General features: G+C 36.5%; 1 protein-coding gene across 1 annotated transcript in view; it reads left to right on the forward strand.

Moving 5' to 3' along the window:
- LOC130432999 (zeta-sarcoglycan) overlaps positions 1-21,266 on the forward strand; it is a 217,581-nt gene that overhangs the window by 186,660 nt on the left and 9,655 nt on the right. The window contains exons 6-7 of the mRNA XM_056762635.1: positions 616-688; positions 17,773-17,896. Coding sequence (XP_056618613.1) covers positions 616-688; positions 17,773-17,896 — 197 coding nt within the window. The remainder of the gene's footprint in view (positions 1-615; positions 689-17,772; positions 17,897-21,266) is intronic.

The raw sequence follows: 21,266 nt of genomic DNA on the forward strand, positions 1-21,266 counted from the left end.
GCAAACCGCAGAGTGGTGAATTTTCTTGCATTGCGTGTGACAAACAATTGCTGTTTTTGATAATTTCATATATTGAAAGTGTGGTCCAGTATTCCTTTTGATTCTTTGCTTACATGTGCTTTTTGCTCAGTTATTTGTTTCACAAATTATTGTGAATGAGAGAGAGTTAGTAGTACTATTAATGAAGTAGAACCAAATTAAGAGTTTGGTTCCAAAATGAGAGAACTCCTTTTTTATTTAAAAAATCATGTTTTTTATTATGTTATCATGTTTTTATTGTTTTAGTTAGCTGATTATTTGGGGGTTATTATGGCTTATATCAAATCAAACCAACTGCCATTTGATTGATAATCATTGGAATGCAAAATAAAAACATGATTTTATATTTTTCTTTAAACAGAGTTCTCTCATTTTGGAACCAAACTCTTAATTTGGTTCTACTTTATCAATTGTACTATTAACTCTCTCTCATTCTCACTCTGTCATTTTCTCTCTCTCTCTCTCTCTCTCTCTCTCTCTCTCTCTCTCTCTCTCTCTCTCTCTCTCTCTCTCTCTCTCTCTCTCTCTCTCTCTCTCTCTCTCTCTCTCTCTCTCTCTCACATTCTTTATCTCTAGGCAACGAGGGAGTCGTGTTTAGTCATTCGGTGGAAACGCCACACATTCGAGCCGAACCATTCCAAGACCTGAAGTAAGGCCTGTTTTTCTTAATGTATCTCCTTGTCATTTAATGTGTGATTCACCAGAGAGGGAAAAAGAGCGAAAGATAGAAAAAAGACAGAGAGATGGATAGACAAAGTCCCACATTAACCCTAACTAATGTTCACTTCCTAATTGTCCACAGACGCTTTATATTCTCAATATTCAATGACATACTGTCCCATTGACACTCTGTTATGAGCAAGAGAGTATGACCTCTCTGGCATTCCTGATCCATCACCATTGGATCGGCCAATCAGATCTAATCTGTTCTGTCTGCACCCGTCGATATATGATTGGATGTTCGATAGGTCAGTATCTGTGCTTCTCGTTCTCCCAGACATTATCACTACAGGAAATGATGTAGTGCCGTGATGGATGAAGTCACTTTAAGTGTAAATAGGCAGGTTACTGAGGGAAACCGCCAGCTTTTACCGCACGATTTGGTTTGATGGAGCACCGCCGGATGCTTCCCAGTCGCTTACGAAGTCACTTAATGCAAATACACCAGGAAAAACGATGTGTTAATGGAGGGATAGTGGATTCTTTTTAGCTTTCAACAGGAGTGTTGACCTTTGTCAGTTCCATTTCTTATCTTAATGGCAAGTATTATCGAGGTTGGAACGTGTGAGCGCAAGGTTGCCAGATCTTATTCCCGCTCATTTGTATGTCATGGAAACCGCTGACAGTGGCCTCAAAAATAATTGGGCTCTTAGGCCACAATTAAAAATGTATGAATGCCATCGGACTAGATAACAAAATATCAAACCAAGTGTCGTTTAGCAAAAGATACCACAAGCGTGCTGTCAAATGAAGCATCTTATCAGTTGAGTTTGTTGATTAAAGTTCCAATGTGTAATTTTTTGGAGGATCTATTGACAGAAATCAAATATAATATAAATAACTATGTCTTCAGAGGTGTATAAAGACTTTACAAAATATGAAGGGTTATGTTTTTATTACCTTAGAATGAGCTATTTCTATCTACATACACCCCGGGTCCCCTTACATGGAATTCGCCATGTTGTTTCTCTAGTAGCCCTAAACGGACATACTGCTCTACAGTGCGCGTTTCATAAATATGTTATCTCTTTCAGGAAGGAAGCGAAAACGTGACGACAACTTAGTCCTATGTCAGCCACCGTAGTGCTCGAAAGGGAGGGGCGAGTGGTGGAGTGAGCCGTTGGTTGCAGTTTACAAACTCACCACTAGATGTAGTTTAAATCTCATACACTGGACATTTAAATCTAAATTAAATTCTAAATTTTTTCACTTTTTTATGTAATCTTAACCCATTTCAGCAGAAGAGAGCAGACATGTTGATGTTGAACTAACACCAGAAAATATCATTTAGTGATAATGTCACGTCTTTTCTTGTTCACCCTCGGTGTGAATTTCAGATTGTTCTCTTTCATCCTTGACTTACCTGCTTGCATTTAGGTTTCTCCGCCATTTGCGATTATCTCCTTATTACATGCTTTGTGCCCATCAGTCGGCTCTCACCCCCATTAATTTGTAAATTGAAAGAAGGAAACAGATAAATCAAGTTCGCTTTCTCCTAATTATTGTTTTATCGAAGCATGTTCATTATCGTCACGCTTAACAGCCAATTGAAACGAGTCTTTGTAATGAGTTACGGGACAGCTGTGTTGTCCTTGGTGTGTGAAAATTCTGTAAACCAACGTTTGTCTGGTTTTGTGTGTTCATCTCTCTGTCTCTCTTTCTTTCTACCTCTTTAAGAGTTCAGAGTTATGCAGTTAAACTAAATGGAACATGTAATTTCTTAATAGAGTCTTTAAATCGCTAATGTCTTATGATATAGTCTCACAGACAGAGTTTGGCTGTGTTCAGACTCAAAATGTTCACAGGTTACAACCAGGTTTTTTTATATTATAGGCACAAATTTCATCCATAAGAAGGTTGGTTAAAGAGAAATAATGTTTATGATTATATCTAAAATATTTTAAAATGCAGAAATTGTTAAACACTGTGAAATGAATTGCATTTAACTGTACTAATACCAAACAATTAAGCTTTAATAATTAAGTTTTGTGGAAGAAATCACTAAATAGCCACTTTGATCCTCCGGTAAAATAGGCTTAAATTTAAAATATTAGGCTTAAAGGAGCAGTTCACCTTCAAAATGTTATTAGCCCTATTCTATTGAATTGGTTAAAATCGTAGTGAATGCTGGGTTGTGCTGTCAAAATTGTATTTTGTGTTCTACAGAAGAAATAAAGTCATACAGGTTTGAAATGACAAGAGGGCGAATATTGGCAAAATTTTCCTGTCGAAGGTGAACTACTCCTTTAATGCATCAATATTTAAGGTAATGGTAATTTATTTTTACTTCAACTAAAAAGAATGGAGACCTATTTTTTAAGGAATTAATCCAAAAACAAAAAATGATCCCATTGAAAAAAAAAACATTATTTTAAAGATTATAGGCAATAAAGTTTAAAGTAAAGTTCACAGTTAAATAGTTAAGTTATTTTATTTTATTTATAAAGCACATTTAAAAACAACCCAAAGGTTGACCAAAGAGCTGTACAGACAATTGCAAGCAAGACATAGAAAGAATAAATATCAATCAGTCAAATAAAAATAAAAAACTAAACACTGTAAAATACATTTGTTGTTAAAACGCCATAGATAAAAAAAAAAGATTCAAGCTTGAATTTAAACAAAGAGAGAGATGACACCGTTCAAATTTACATTGGTAAGCTGTTTCATAGTTTAGGGCCAGGCAAAGGGTCTGTCCCCTCTATGTCTTATCTTAGTCCTGCACACAGAGAGTAATCCAAGATCCCCAGGCCTAAGTGACCTAGTAGGGTTATGAAGGAGTACCAAATCAGTAAGGATACCTGAAATTAAGCCATGTAAAGATTTATAAACAATGACCAAGATTTAAAACTCTATTCTAAATTTAACCCTTATAGCCAGCGCAGAGACATCAAGATGGGAGTAATGCGTTTGTCGAACCGAAGTCCTGAGTCAAATAAGACATCAAGGTTTTAGCAAATAGACAAACGTGAGAACTTAAGCTGCCTCTAGATCACCCCATCATTAGAATCACTTGGTCCTAACAATACAACTTTAAACTTTAGGATTTTAGACCTGTAAGCATGATAGCAACGCCTCAATGGAACATAAATCTTTGCGTTTAAGTGGAACACTACTGGGCATTGACAGCATATAAATGAAACGACACTCCATGTTTTGAAAATAAAGATGCCAGTGGCAGCATGTATAGGGAGAAAAGTGTAGGAGCTAGGATAGATCCCTGTGGAACACCAGAAGAGAGGTGTGCTACTGAAGAAGTACCGTATGTTTTTCAATGCAAACAGAGAAATTCCTATTAGTTAAATAGGTATAAAATAATGTAATTTGTGACTTTCAATAACGTGGATTCCGTACTATGTAATTTTCTATAACCTGACTGAAAAGTTTCGTATAATGTATTTGGACTCCGAAAAGACTGCAATTGAGAGAGAACATCCTTTTCTATGATTTTTGAAATAAATGGGAGATTCGAAATTGGTCTAAAATTACTCACAGAAACTTTGAGATTGCATTTTTTCAGAAAGGAGTGACGAAAGCATGTTTTAGGCAGTGAGGGAGTGTACCGGTACTCAAAGTGATATTGATTACAACAGAAGATCAGGTCTGATGATATCTACAATTTGCTTTAAACAATGTGACTGGACACAATCATGATGACAGGAGGGGGGTTTTGAATGTGCGGAAATATATTTACTGGTTTGTAAGAAAATGTAGTCAAACATGCTCCAGATGACTGAGCGACGGACCGGGCATGTGACAACTGCATTGTTTGAGGTCTTGAGAATTTTAAAGGTCAAAAAGTTTTCACATAGAGAATCAGACACTTCAGAGAAAACATTAACAGCAGGATTTAAAGGGGTCGTATGGTTCGAATACATGTTTTTCTGTGTCTTTGGTGTGTTATAAGTTGCCCATGCATGTATCAGACACGTAAAATTGCAAAAATGTAAGTGTCGGAACAAAAGATCCATTCTATCTGAAAGCGAATGCTCACCTAGACCTACCTGAAACGCTTTGTGTAACCACATCCCCAGAAATCTACTTGGTATGATTTGTCTTAGACCGCCCAAATGTATATGCAAGTAAGGTGGGCTTACCTATCAGTTCAATTTCTTTGGAACCTGAAGTTGAGGCGTTACATTTCCCTCACACGCTTGCAGTATTCGACCGATCACTACGCACTGGTTAACTGACCAATCATAGCACACCTCGCTTTTCAGAACGATGAGCTTTGTAAAAAATCCACGCATTTCAGAGAGGCGGGGCTAAGAGGAGATACAATCATGCAAGGTTCAAGCAGTTTTGAACCTTAAATCATGTATACACATTGCTTTACATCTAAAACCAACAATAATATTTGTTTAAGCCATGTCATATGACCCCTTTAAAACATGATCGATAGTTGAAAATATAATCCTAGGACTCTGATAATTGTTTATGAATTTGGACTGAAAAACAGAAAGAGACTCACTTAGCATTTTATGTGACACCTGCAGTCTGTCCTTACAGAATTTGCGTTCAGCCCTTCTGCATACTCGTCTGAGAGAACGTTAGATTGATTAAACCAGGGCACTGATTTTTCTTTAGAACGCTTATATTTCAAGCAACAATGCTATTAACAATGTTCATGCAGGAGTTACTAAAGAGATTGAAATACTCATCAACATTATATTCTAATGTCCGAAGCTCTTCCAAAGACAACTCTGTTTCCTTCACTGAAATGGGCATCCTCACTACTAGCATCTTCTTTGTTTTACTAAGAAATAAACTATTGTAAAACATATTTCAGTGTTGATTTTACCATATAGCTAAATTAGCTGTCATGAGCTTGTTATATATTTATATAAATTATATTAAAATGTATTATTCAAATCAATAGAGTTTTGTTTTTTACAGTTTTGCACTCAAAACAACAAGGTCTTAAACATTGATATACAAGATGTATTATATAGATCTGCCTCACTATGATCTGCTGTAATCTGTCATTGTATAATTAATATGTTTATATTATAATAATATGTAATGGGAATTGTGAAAATTCATTGCAAAATAAACCACCATTAAATATTTCTGTATTCTTTAAAAATCAGAGCACAGAGGAACCACAGAAATGAAGACAAAGGTTTAGGTTACTAGATATAAAAAATTCTACCCTTTACCACGCTTGCATTAGGTGTCCAGAGCCTAACTAGCTTTTATGCATGCTGGCACGAGCCCGTTCATTTTCCTCCGTTTGTTTAGTTCAGTGCTTTACTTTCAGTGCTCGGGTTTGATCTTGCCAGAGGCTGTAATTAATTAAACTGCAAATTTCCGACAAAGAAACATCGCCACCATTTCAGACAGCTTGGATGTTGTCTTTTTCTAATTGACTGCGACACACAGTCTAGCACTTTTTCCAGTTTAAACTAGGCAAGAACTGCCACCTTAGACACCAAAAGTGACTGACTTTAAATGCACCCGATCACAGTTTCCCTTGTTTATGTGCTGTTTTTGGTTTAACAGAACATTCCTCTCTATTTTAGTTGATGGTGTTTTAGCTACTGATGAAGGGCAAAGACCATACGCTTGTTGGTGATGTCTGTGTTCCCACTGTAGGGTCCGCTTTTTAATAGCCTTCCGGTTGGATGGGGTGAGAGTATGTCACAATCAGGCTATTAGCAATCAGTTAATGTGGGGTATAATAAGATGAGAATTGATTTAGTTGCCCCAGATCTGATGAGAGAAACTGAGATGACTCCAAAGTCATTTAAAGCCACAGGGTATAACTGAAAATTAAACTCGAAAGAGGTTCTCTATATTCTTGTCACAGACAATAGCCCCCATGCCACAAAAAGTGGTGTTCACTTTAAAATTGATGTTGTAGGCGGTTTACCATTCTTGTTTGGTGCGTGTTTTACCCTAAGCCGGGTTTGAGTGAAAATTATACTCAATACAAAACCAGCAGTTGAAGGGCGTTTGAACAATGACTGGCAATCAAAAGACAGCTAAAGAGTTTTTGGCTGTGTGAGTATGACAGTCAGTCAACAAAATAACATGTCCTAGACCAAGGGAGGAGTTTCCTTTCGGTACGTTGATTTTTTGAAAACATCTTGTTGTTTTGGGAGCTGCCAATCGTTCGCATAAATTTGGCTGCAACCAAGAGTCACATAACTTCTCTTTGCATTCAAACCTTTGACCCAAGAAATTTTCTTTATTAAGATGTGCGCTAAATTGGATTAGCAAGCATATCTTTCATTCTAAAATAAATTCCTATTCATTGTTGCAAAGCCAAACTTGCCTCATGAAAAACACTGTAATTCAGGAATTAGAACCAGAGCCCCGCTGCATCGATCCCCTTAAGTTAAGAAGCCATTAGCTATAATTGAAAGGTTATTTTCATTAAGTGTTTTCTTAACTTCAGGGGTGTGTTGTAACTGAGATGCAGTGCCTGAGATGCAATTATGGGTGTTGGACCTAAAAACAATAGGGAGACTACAGGGAGTGTGCAACACAGGGATTCCTTACACTGTTTAACCAATTACAAATGAGCTACATATGTGACATCACTGTCGTCCCCTGATGTCACAGTAGAGGTTGCAAGTCTAAAAATACCAAGGACTATTTTCACAAACACACAAACTATGAGGTTAACTGCCCTTGCTTTCTATTGTATACATAGGCAGCAGTCTTTGTAGGGAGTCTTATTCAAACATGGCATAAAAAATGTCCCAGAGTAATATGAATTACACTTAAAGGAGTGATGTGGAGATTTTAGCAGCATTTAGCGGTGAGGTTGGGAACTGCAACCAGCTGCTCAGTCTATGTAACCCATGACCTCTGTGTTGCAAACATAACGCAGTAGCAACTGAGTTACAATGACTTTGAATGTAACAGATATTTGTTAGATATCTATTCATAACATATTTGTTTAGTTGTTTCGGACAAACTGATAAATTGAATGCACTGCATGGCTTTGGATAATTGCATCTGGTAAATTAATAAACAAATGTAAATGTAATTGTACGGAAGATCAAGACACGAATCCCTACAGGGAGTTGTAAAATCTCTCCATTAACACCTGCTACCGTGTTCACTAACAAGTATCCGCAGAGAAGGATCCTACCAGATGGTACAAGGCAGAAGCTACACTGAAAGCTAAACCCAACAAAAGAGTGATGGGTGCTTCCCTGCACAGTGTGACTGAAGTGCAGTTGTGTGGGGCTTAATCCTGATAAGACAGTTCGCTCTTTTCCTCTTCAGAACATAATTATGGATTGAGAGCGATAAAGGGAGACTGAAGGTTGACGGTGGATTTGAAGGGGCTTTGGCATATTTATTGCACACCTGAATCTTCACAGACGATCGAAAAGCTCCTGTGCCTTTCACCATTTCGGTATATTGGGGAAAATGACATCAGTGTGCGTGCAGGTCGGATAGCACATACGTTTTAGGGACCAACCATGAAGAAAAGGCTTTAAAACACCGAAGAGAGAAACCTTGGTTGAATTAAATTTGAAAATGTCCTCTCAGATGTAGTTGCTACTAATTTTGATGTTATCGTATTATGCCTGTACACGATTTGAATCGCACAAAAACATACGATTGTCCGAAAAATTAATGAAGAAAGAATGAAGCTCCGCCTCTAACCCCACCCACACCCAGCATCACTAAGGGAGAAAGCAGATTGTGATAAAACGTACAAATGAGGTTATACAAATGGTTACGAATTAGCCGCCTCATAAAATTACGCCTCGTAAAGTTACAAATTGCAATGAGATTGTGTTGGTATGCTTGTATCAAGTAATGCATCAGTTAATCCTTTCATGCATGAATTATGATAACCATATTCACGATTGACTTGCTTTTTAGTTTCCTTTTTTCTTTAAGGGAACGAAAAACAAGATTTGAACCTTTTTATTTTTTACTCTTCCATTTTTCGTGCGTGTGTTTTTATTGCCACCTATCTCCTCAAAACTTTACACAATAGCTGGAATTCAGCTAGCGAGTCTTCATTGTCTTAATAGCACTTAATGATGCAAAGTGAACATTTGTTCCCATGGAAATGTATTGTGGAAGAACAACCAAAGACAGATATTACGCTTCCACTTTTAAGATTAAGAAACCTTTTTAGACATCATGTAATGCCCAATTTCTAAAGCATGTGACTAGGAGTGACATACATCCAACAGCACTTTTTGGGTAATTGCTTTCCTGGAGAGGAACAGATTCCCTTAAAAAAATGTATTTCTTGTGACCAGACTTGTTCACATATGTGATCCTTGACAACAAAAGCAGTCTTATGGGTCAATTTTTCGACATAATACATAATTCTAATGATTTACATTATACGGAAGCTGAATAAATAAGCTTTCTATTGATGTATGAGTTGTTAGAATAGGACAATATGTGGCTGATATACAAGCATTTACAATTCTGGATTTGAGATGCAAAAAAAAACGAAATATTGAGAAAATCTGGAGGATTGTTGCAAGCCATCCACTCACAAAAAGAAAGTTTTGATATATTTAATTCAAAGACATATTTATGAAATTTACCAAACTTCATCATGGAACATGATCTTAACTTAATATCCTAATGATTTTTGCCATCAAAGAAAAATCCATAATTTTGACCCAAATGATATTTTTTTGTTTTCTACTAAAAAAGTTCTCGTGCTACTTGAGATTGGTTTTGTGATCCAGGGTCACATATGATTAAAGCAAATTTTTAAACCTTCCACCTTTCCAAACCAGCATACAATATATTTAACAAATAAGAGACTGATTTCGATGTTCGATTCTATTTACTATTGCAGTTCAGGATTCTGTCTTTCAAATTCAAGTCCAAATTTTGGAATCAAATAGCAATTTTAATTCTATTCTATGAATGGCTCTTACCACCTGAACTCTATCATTGCAATTCAACCAAAGATGACAATTTCAAGTATCTCAAACTAAAAGCGAGACACTTAGGCTAAATCTTTTTTTCAAATGGCATGCGACTTTTTTTAACAAGCTGAAGATCATATCTCAGCCCGCAGACACCAGTCAGGGACATTAACCATAGATTCTTATCACCCTCCATCTCTTCAGCTAAAGGCCACACTTAGACTCATCTGTCAAGCGTCTGACAAGAATCGCCTCATACGTGGCTTTTCTACTTCTCTGGCTCCCGTTCCAAATGACATTTTTTTCTGCTCTCGTTACGGCTGGGGTGAAAGTTTGGGTGGAGCAAGGTGGTTCTAAATCATGACAAAAAGCGCAACGGCGACTGATTTCCGGCGACTGATTGGCCAAGATCGTGATGCTTAAATTGGCGTTCTGAGTACTACAAGGTTGACATCCATACAGTTACATATGAAACGTGTCATTATATGCAATACATGATATTCTGTCCGGTTGTAATAATGACAGCACAACCCTCTCAAATCCACATTAAATTGCCTTCAACTCACACAGACCTTAAGAACATTCACCTCTCGGCCGTGACCTTCAAAAGCATTGATGAACTTATCACACAGGGATTACTCTGAAATCTGTAGTGCTGTACCCCCATGTCCATTCCTTATATTGTACTGTCGGCACGGATGAGCAAGTTCTTCTTTTTCTTTCTTTCTGTAAGAGTAGAGTTTTTTTTTAGATGCTTTGGAAACCAAGGATGTATACAGTTTTGAGGCAGTATCGATCTGTGGCGGTGACCTTCACATTTATTGAGTAGTTTGGTAAACTGGCCCTGTTGTCATCTGTCTTTTCTACGGATTAAAAGTCAGTCGATGTATCATATCTTTGATGAAATCCTGACTGCTCTTTGGACATTATTTAATTCTAAAGTGTGTCCTTAGTTTTTGCCAAAGGTTTTCACTCTATTGATACTGTAGGTCAAATGTCAATGGTTAAAATACCCATGGGAAATCTTTCCTAAAGTTTTTAAAGCGTACAGTTGTTTTTCGTCCAAGAAATACAATTGTCACATCCATAACGGTCCATATTCCTCATAAATGTGCACACGAAAATTTTAATAAAGAAACTATTTTATGGACTATAAAGAGCAATTCATTCTCCATTTGTTAGGATTTTGTTTGCTTCTGGTTAGCACATTTTAATTCCTACAAAGTATGTTGTCTCTCACAAACATGTTTCTTTTATGTCACATCTATAACACATACATTTTACAACTTTTAAAATAGAAAACTTGTGCATGGACATTTTTTTCTGATATCAGGGGTTAAGTAAAATATAAACAAACAGTTGAATATATTGGTAAGAACTACATTCTCTGAGAATTTATGTTTTCAAGTTGTGGCATATATAATTCATTTACAGACTATTCCAGACTGTTTTATGGTTCCGGTCTTGCTGGAAGAAGTAATATTAATTTATATTATTCATATTTAACAATAATAATACGAAAAATAAGATAAATTACATCTAATGTTTTAGATGTAATTTTAGGATTCAACAAGATAAAACCAGCTGGAATTTAAATTAAATCTCATTATTGAATCACAGTTTTAGTGTAAAAACGTTTGTGCAAATGCACCCGTGAATGAGAGCCTATATCTTTGCTTGTGTAGTTCTGAGTAAATAGTCTTGTAAATTGCTCTCCGTCTCTCTCTCTATCTGTCACACTCACGGTCCGTTTCACTCTTTCTTGGTTTGAAACGTCCCTGAAGTGGTGACTTCACCAGACGCACAATCTCACTCGAGTGAATGATATTCTTCACGATGAGTGAAATAAGATACAATATCATTCCTTTAGTCCTGTAACCTGTTTCTACACTGCAGCGATGGTTTAGAGACCCAGTGGCTCTACCTAATTCCTGCTTCCAACTCTGAGCATATACTGGTTCCCCAGTTCTATCTCTATCGATTAAATTATCAGCGATGGATGCGCACGGGCATGAAATTGCTTTACGTTTTCTCAAAGGGTCTTGCTGCCAGCCACAATTTCCCCAGCTACATTTCACACAGCAGACAGCCAGGCTGCAAAAGTCATTTTTGACCGGTTCGAGGATTTGTCAGGGAATGTCTGCGACAAGAAACGGGCCATTGGGCCAAGAGCTCAGTGAGCTATAAAGGAAACCCACTCAGAGGGTCAATGGCTCCGGTGAACTTTCCTGAAAGCCCGCTTTCAACACTTTTCTGTAGAGTCGTGATTCAGATGTAAGCACCTGAAGCTTTTGTGATCAAAAGTTTTTGGTGGTAATTGGGTGGTTCTTCAACAAAAGGCACCTCTGGCCTTGAGGTTAATGGGGGGGCATTTGTAAGTGGACATGTTGTTGGATATTATTAGTGGACAAATGAAATGATACAAATTGTGAGACCATCACTTTTTTATTTGTTAAGATTATTACATTTGTAAACTTACTGTGTTCACATGATTTTTATTAATTTTTATGATTTTGGGCAAAACCAATCGGCTCATTAAATACCTTAATTTCTTTCTTTTTAAATATTGAAAAATTCTTAAACTTTTTTAGGTTGACATTTTTTTTATGAAATTATATTTTTGTGAAAGCTTTCCCTATTTAAGTCTTGGTCTGGCATAAGGGTAAAAACTAAAATCTATATATAAATGAAAAAGGGTCATGAATATTCAATGATGGTACAGAACACTACCAAGGTTTTTATCAAATCAGGCTTTGGGACACAAAGAAAGCTCATATATAGAGAAACACCCCAATTGTTATATGAAAATCATTGATGGTTCAGTACATCTCTTGTTCTTTCCAAAAATAACTTGCTTAACTTTTACAAACAAGTTTTCGAGATTCCCCTCGGATGTATCCAACGACATTGTGGAAACCAAGCGAGCAGGAAGCTTCACAGAGAAACTTTAAAACTCAGGCATGCTTGAAAATGTCAAATCGAAACGTTTTCTCATCTTTGCCATTGGCTCATGTTCATTTACCCATGCTACAGTGTCGTTCATCAATCTGAAGGGCTGAAACTGAAAGTAAATACATACAGAAGAACAGGAAGTCAGAGGTTAGCAGTTGGTATTGAGCTGCCTAATGCCATCATTGGTCTTATTCTCCAAAGTCAAAAGCCAGTAGCCAGCTCCCCTGACCATGAACATGTTGGAGACAGGGTGATAAATGATAAGACCGCACACACAAAACTCAGGAGAGAGGAAGACCTCATTTGGGGGCTTAGTTTTGAAAAGTGGGCAAATATAGAAAATTATATGAAAACATGAAACTCTACTCAAAAATGTCCAAGGAACCCAGTGACATCAAAAAAGCAGTCAGATATGTAATATTACCAATCACATGGGCAACCACAAAGGAATTATATAAAAAGCAGGTTCATGAAAGATTGAAAAAAGAAAAGGAAAAAATAAATACAATTTTTGTTATCATGGGGGACAATCTTTGCACCAAAGTAACAATGGAGTTGAAAATAATTCATTTGTAAACACAGAGCTGGAAGTGTATAAGGCTACTACTATACAGAATGTAAGTAAAGGTAAAAAAATACTACAAATAGGGTTTAAAAGTATATGTTTGCTTATATTTTGTTCAGCGATCATGGCAGCAGCATGATTAAGAATGGTAATATGGCATATATGCAGAAATGTTGTATGGTTGAGTGCACATTTGGCATTTTAAAGAGCTGATTCAAGCGTCTGGATCATTGTGGGGTGAGGATCCAAAGTCCCGGTTCGCAATAGTCTGCTGCATCATCCACAACCTCAAATCCAACCCTCAAGATTGAGATGTAGTGCAATCCTAAATTTTTCAATCTGGTTCTATATCATTGCTCTCCGCGGCCTGCAAGTCATTCTTCATGAATTCCCCCCGTGAATTCTAGGGAAAACAAAACCATATCATAGTCGATCAAAAACAAATCATAGTCAAAATCGAAAGTGCACCATAACAATTTCCTGACATGTTTCGGCAGTCAAAGTCAAAATACAAAAAGCACATTTGCATTAGCTTATGATTTACCAATCCTGCACTTCTAATCTAAATTCTACCTGTGCAGATAACAAGCCATTTTCAAATAAAACTGAAGTCTACATATTCATGTGGTGTACGTGCACAACATTTGATTCCTGCTTCCAGTGTTCTGTTGATCTACTGATTCACAGCATGTGTTTTGCAGAAAGCATACATATTTATCACTGTAACATTGGCTGGGAGGAATTCATAAACTTTTCTTGAACTCCTATGACCTTTTAGATTCATAATACCAGAAATTGCCCAGGTCAGCACAGCGCCCCATAAATGTTTGCTGTGCTTGGAAAAATATCCTCAACTTACCATTTCTTGAACAAAGACGTGTATAAGAGAGAACGGAAAAGGTGTATAAATGTGATAATGGTATACAATTTCGAATTGCCATATTTTTTGTATTGCTTATCGGGTGAAGGTAACAAATGTTCCAGCGCATAAATTTGTCAGAGTGGCAGAAAAGGTCAAGACGGATGTTTGAAAGGCTGAGTTTGTTGGCGGAATAATGAATCAGGCCGATAAGAGACTAAAGCGGCCCTCTCTTATCTTCCATATAAAAAATCAAGTCCGCTCTCTGCGTGCTTAAGATATTTTGTTTTGCTGCTGAATTGCTTGGGAGCACGCCGAAACAGAAAATCAATGACCTGATTGAGTTTTTCTTTTCAGACGACAAGGGATCGCACAGATATTGGGTAAGAGAAGAATACAACGAGGAAGGAAAAATAGAACCAAAAACAAGAGAGTGCCGTTAGGTCAATATATTCATTTCTGACAGGTCATTAATTATCTAGTGTGTGTTATTTCAAAATTGCATGAGTCAACTTACTGCAGGAGCTGATGTGTTGTTTTATATTAAAAATGGCAAAAGTTTTCTGTGGTGGTTAGGTTTAGGGGTACGGAATATTATTATTATTATTACTATTATTATTAACCATCACCATCATCATCATTATCCTTAATATACTGATTTTAATCATTTATTTATCATTTTTATTTTGTGTAATTTATAAAACAATACAACTTTGGGAGTGGCACATAAAAATAATTTGATGGTTTAAAATCATTTCTAAAGGGTAATTAATAATTATTATTTTTTAACAATAATAATAATCATTACTGTATACTAATAATTAAAAATCATTTATGTATATCATTTTTACACTATAGCAAAAAAATCAAATATATATTTTTACTATATTTTCACTTACTCCTTCAGACTCAGATTGACAAATATATGAGCCATATGAGCCAAGTAGTTTATTCACTATTCAATTGCCAGCATGCACATTGAAAACAGTTGTTTTATATCTCATCAGCATACTTTACACACACACACACACACACACACGGGTAAGGTTATTATTTATAAGAACATTAAATTTACATTGGTGAGAGTGCGCATTTTCTCTGTATTCTTCCTGTGTTCCAAATGTGTTGCACGTTACAATTTCACAACTTATTTCATAATCATACATTATAATATAAACGAAAGAGTGGTGTACGAAAAAATAATTGAAATATTTAGTTGTTTAAAAACTTTTCATATTGATGCTTTAATCATTTTAAAGGTGAACTGTGTAAGTAACAGAGACCACTATTGGCGAAGTTGGAAAATGCAACCTAAAGCTCCGCCACCATCCTCTCCCTTCTATTAGAGTAGCTACGGTTGCCGTCACAGGACAAAAGGGTTCAATAAATGATAGCGGCCACTATCGGTGGTGTTGATAATTGCAATCTACATCTCACAGGCGAACAACACACTGAAGTTACGGACACAGGACAGAGATGTCGTCGTCTGAGACAGCAGAGAGTAACCTTTGCAAATCAAGTGACGAGGTTTATTTACAAAGAAAAACAAATTTATTAAATTGACTTAATTCATTATTTACTCTAATCGTTATAGTGAAAATTATTGTTACTTGTATAACATTGTGTCAGTGATGTATTCGCTTATTTTGCATAGCATTTTTTGGCTCGGTAACTTGGTTCGTAACATACAGCCTATTTAAACCGCTTGCTAATGCTAAAGTAAGGCATCACCCCAATTGATCAATTGTATCTTCTCAAATCTTCGTTGACACTGTATTACTGATAAACTATGCAACGTGGAAGTTTGGATTTTATCCTATCAATTATTAAATGACACATTTGTATGCACAGAAGCTAAGCAGTATTATAATATAGTTTACACCCGATGTATTCAAATTATGATTGTAAAAATGATTTCTAACTTGATTTGCACACGGCCATGCAAAAAGGAATTATAGTACAATAACAAAGTGCTAAAAACAAGAAAAACTCACTTGATGCTCATGCTCATCTATAAGCTAAAGCTATCAAACAAACACTTCACTTATATAGCGGAAATTAGACAAACTTACCGGTCCAGCAGAAAGCTTGCAACTTCGGCGTCGCTTAGCAAACCCTTTTCCTGCTTCAGTGCCCTCCATTTGGGAAAAGCCATGCCGATGTTTATTCGGGTTTTCTGCCGTTTTTTGTCTCGACTTCGCCTTGCTGCGTCGTATTTTCTCTTTTTTGAACGAACAGATTGACGCTCTAACGGCTCTTGTGCGGAGTATGTGTGGTCCGCCATTAGCGCAAATTTTGCTTCTTACTGCAACAAAGAACCGTTTATATTTCTACTAAAAAACACGACAAGTAAATGCTGTTATTGTTCTTCCTCTTCTTCTGCTAATCCTTCTATGTAGTCGCTTTGAAGCTGCCCCAAAAAACAGCCGAAGAAGAAGAACATATTCTCGCGCATCCTTCGTTTTACGAAACGCGCTTAGTTTGTCCGTGTAGTGCTACTATAGAAACATGGCTGTGCACATTAATAAATTACATGTAAGGGTGTGCTTATAAAATGGCTCATTGTAAGGTAATATAAACATTTCGTTTCATTTTGTAAGGTATTTCTTCACCACTCACAACATAGTTTTGTATTATATATTACATTTAGGTGAATAAATCCTTCAAAATCCTACACATTGTACCTTTAATTCAGATAGAATGCACAACAAAAGGATAACATTTAGGATAGAAATTTTGATTTAAGGTAAAAATGTCGTTTTTAAATGGTCTGGTCCTATTTTTTGTGTACAACTGAAAACCGTTTATGGTCTTACCTTAATTTAAAAACAAATTCCATGCGCCTATCCTTCTTCACAAATATCTCTTTTACTTTGTTGTAAAAGTCTGACAGTTTGGCTCATATCTGCCCCCTTCAGTTGCGGCACGGTAACTGTCTGCCTCACCTTGTTCCTTTTCACTGCGGTTTTATGTCCGATTAGCAAGAATAATTATGCCAGACTAATAATTATAAGCCAGACTGTTGAAAGTGAGGGTGTATAATTTTGCGTGCCAATTGCGCGCATCAACCCATGTGTGAGTGATAGTGCAGTCGCTGGTGCACATTGCATTTCTCCCATTTATCTGAGAAGGAAATGTGCAAATGAAGTGATTTTGACTATAAAAAATATCAAATTATTAGAATCGCACAGAAAACAAATTGATAGCACAGAACAGATTTCTTTTATTTTATGTTATCATTATTCATTTTTTTTTCATGATGACAAGTGAGGCTATGCCTCCCCTGACCGCACGTCAATGATGTCTGGGTTGAATGTAAAAAATGAAATATGTACATGCATAGCACATGTACATGAACAAGATATAGTTTAAAGTTTTAATGGGAGAGTTACTCCGAAAAACATAGTTTACATAAAAAATCAAGTTCTGGGAAATACTTTAGACTCCTTTCTCTTTTTTGCTCTGCTGATCGATATTCTTTCTTGCTCTGTGTTTTAAAGCAGTGGATATTGAGGAGTGGACAGCTATATTCAGTTATCTCATTCTCTGACAGATCTCACACTCTCTTATCGATTTCTTTGTTCCTGTTCTCTCCCCTCTTACAATCTACTTACCACGTCTCTCTCACAGTCTCATACAGCCCTAAATAAGTTGTGATTATAAAGCCTTTCATTAGTCTGTATATTGAATGCGATGTGTGCAGTTTGTGCAGTAAATTGAGAAGTAATTTTTGACTATTTTAACATGGAAGTATATCTGCTTTCTAACAGACTTGAGTCCCCAACGAGGACGTTGACACTGGAGGCCCCTAAAGGTGTGGAAGTGAACGCAGGAGTGGGGGAATTCAAAGCTTCCTGTAGGAAGGATCTCACTTTAGAGTCTTCAGAAGGAGAAGTGAGTATGTCGGTTGTGTATTGGGGTAACCTTGACATGGTTAAAAGGAGTAGCCTGAATATTTTCATTGATGGGCAAAAGGGTTGTGGGTCAATTGTGAATGGGGTAACCCAAAATATGTTGTGGCAATGAAGGTACAGTAGATGATATCTTGGTACTTTGGATAACACTTAATTTTAATAGTCTACTTTAGATATTTTACAAATTTTGCAAACTTTGCAAACTCTTGTCAACTTTTAGTCAGTAAAGAAGTAGTCTTTGTAATTTCAGCTATATATTGATATCTGCTATAAACTGCTTTATTTTGTCTTTCTGATATCTGTTTGCACGCTACTATGATAGTGCCCCAAAAACATTTGACTGATTATGGGCATGAACACACTTGACGTCTTTTTGACAAGAAAAAGTTGGCAAAAGTGCTTTTTTTAGTTTAAAAGAAACGCTTGCCGTGTTTGGTTACAAATGCCATGACTTCAGAGGCTGCGTCTGTGCAAAAAGGCAGCCCAGAGAAACAGATATAGGCAGTGTAATGGACGTCTCTTTAAATTATCAACAGAGAGCGTATTTGTAACAACTAATCACATATTTAAAAACTATAATACTCATTTCTGGATAGAAATACAATCAAAGGTTATTAAAAGTGAAAGTTCAACTTACATTTATACAAAACTATGCTCCGACCGGCGTTTTGGCGACCATTTAATTTTTTTGTGATTGATCCTGCTCGACCAATCACCTCCCTCGCATGTTATGGAAACGCAACACTACTCGCTTGTCAATGTTTAGGTGTGAAAAGGAGTTTGACATTTTTCAACTTAAAAAGAAGCCCTCACTGCAGAAATTACTTTCTTGCTTAGACTGTTTTCTTGTTTTCAGGTAAAAATGTATAAAAATTCTACAATAAGTCTTGTTTTTAGTAAAAAAATATGAAATTTCAGTGAATTTGTGCGTAAAACAAGCCAACGGGGTAAGAGAAATAATCGTGAATTGAGTGACTAAGAAAAAGCTAAACCTTAATTCAAGATTGTTTTGCTTATCTTAAGCGTTCACTGATATTTCATATTTGTTTACTCAATACAAGACTTATTTTCTTAGGTCATTTTGCTCATCAAGAAAATGCGTCTTGATTCAAAAATTTGTAGACATTTTTACTAGAAAACAAGGAAAAATGACAAAGTAAGAAAGTAAATTGTTTGCAGTGCTGAGATGCAGAAAAAGACGCCGGCGCTGGCGTTTAAATAAGCGCTCAGGACGTTTTTGAAAACATGGTTTACTCCAGAGGATTATAATGTAAAACAGACGATAGCAACTTCGAAAAAGAAGTCAACCCGGACCTTAACGGGATGATTCACCCAAAAAGGAAAATTCTTTCGTCATTTACTCACCCTCTTGTCATTTCAAACCTGTACAACTTTCTTTTTTCTGCAGAACACAAAATAAGATATTTTGAACGGCAGTACCCTTTCACTTTCATTGTAAGGACAGAAAACCAATGTAAGTCAATGGGTACCACCGTTGTTAGGTTACAAACATTCTACAAAATATCTTCTTTTGTGTGCTGAAGACATATGAATGTAAAACTCTGCTTGTTGTCTAGCAGATGTTTGTTGTTATGATACTGCACTGTAGCATACTCATGCTGTCACTGATCTTTAACGTAGCGTCGTAACATTTGTGTGTCATCTTCAATGATGAAGTGGTCCCACGCAGCACTTAATTTATTATAGCTTCTTTATTACATTGAGAAAAATACGCTAGATTGAAAGTAGATCTTTCTATGAACCTATTTCCCTGTCCAGCTTGTTGGAATTCGGCCAGTATCCAAACATGTTTAGCCTATCCATGCTCACATAAACCACCCTCCCCAACCCATTCACATTAGTGCCTCCATGTTGAGCTGTCCTGCTCTCTTTCTTCCTCTCTCTCTCTCTCTCTCTCTTGTTCTCCTATCTCCCTTTAGTAACTGCCCAGGCTATTTAATTAACTTCCATGAGTCTGAGTCATATATCATGCAGTCCTGTCACCTCTCTGGAAAAAGGGAGATTTTTTCTCGTCTTTTGTGGCTGAGATAGCAGGATGGTGCGGAGAGAAGTTATATAAGAGACAAAGCGGTTGATGCACAATGAGACCCCCCCTCCCTCTTCACTCTCTCTTAGAACAAATTTGGAACAAATGCTCATATCAGCACAGTCCCACCGTTTTTATCCCCATCTTCCTTTAATTCTCACGGGAGAAGAGACGCCGCCCGGAAAATGGAGGCCTTGGTCAATTTAGAGGAGAGAATCAAGTGCGTCAGACAGCTCGGACGAAAAATCAAATCAATGTTGTCAGCGGTCGACTCTTAAGAGGCCTGTGTTAAAAAGTTTTAGGTGAGAGAATTAAAGGCAAATGGCTGACTGGGTTCGGGTCCAAGTGGCTTCTATTGCTGCTGCTATTGCCCATTAAGATCAAGGGAAATTAAAAGTGACTGGTGTGGGTTCTCTGATAGCTGTTCTGAGCCAGGGAGCAAGAGAGAGACCCTGAATGCGGTTTTGTCAGTCGGAGTTACCTAATCTTTGTTTTATAAAATTAACTTTTCAAGAATTCTGTAATACACGGATGAACATTAAATGTTTCAGCATATGTTTAGTGCTGTTATAATAAATATATTATAATATATATATAATCAATATGCATGCGCAGCTATGAGCTATTTGAGTTTAAGCATAGGCCACAGTTCAAACAACAGGAAGTTAATATCGAGAAACATATATTTTCTTTTCAGCAGTTTTTCCATGTTAACGCTTTTGTACACACTGCTTTTTCACGATCTACAGTATTACATTTACATTTACATTTAGTCATTTGGCAGACGCTTTTATCCAAAGCGACTTACAGTGCACTTATTACAGGGACAATCCCCCTGTATAGTTATAGTTTAGCGTTAAGCGCCATCTTGGCTTTTTAATAGTAGTTTTGTGTTGTGCGTGGCATCACAAAATGACATTTAACCGTCGCTGTGGGTTCATTTATACAAAATGCTTCAACTTTACATAAGAAAAACATTACATAGTCTTTTAACAATTATGCATTTTGCGTAGCGATTGGAAAAGAGACTTTCCACTGCACTTGAAGGTATTTCTTTTACCAGTATAGCCACTGTCCCACCATTGGGCCGATCTTGTTCTCAATACCTAATCGTTCCATTTCGTGACAATAGAAATACAATAAATTATATTTTTACTGTATTTTTAAACACTTAAGAAAATGTTAAAATGAATTGGTAAGATAAAAGAATGCTGTAAAAGTAAATTAGAGATCAAGCATATTCAATATTGGGTAATAAACCAGTTTAACAATCGGATTGCCAACAAAGAAAAGAATATGTAAC

Source organism: Triplophysa dalaica, chromosome 2, assembly GCF_015846415.1.
Source record: "Triplophysa dalaica isolate WHDGS20190420 chromosome 2, ASM1584641v1, whole genome shotgun sequence".
NCBI classification, from domain to species: domain Eukaryota; kingdom Metazoa; phylum Chordata; class Actinopteri; order Cypriniformes; family Nemacheilidae; genus Triplophysa; species Triplophysa dalaica.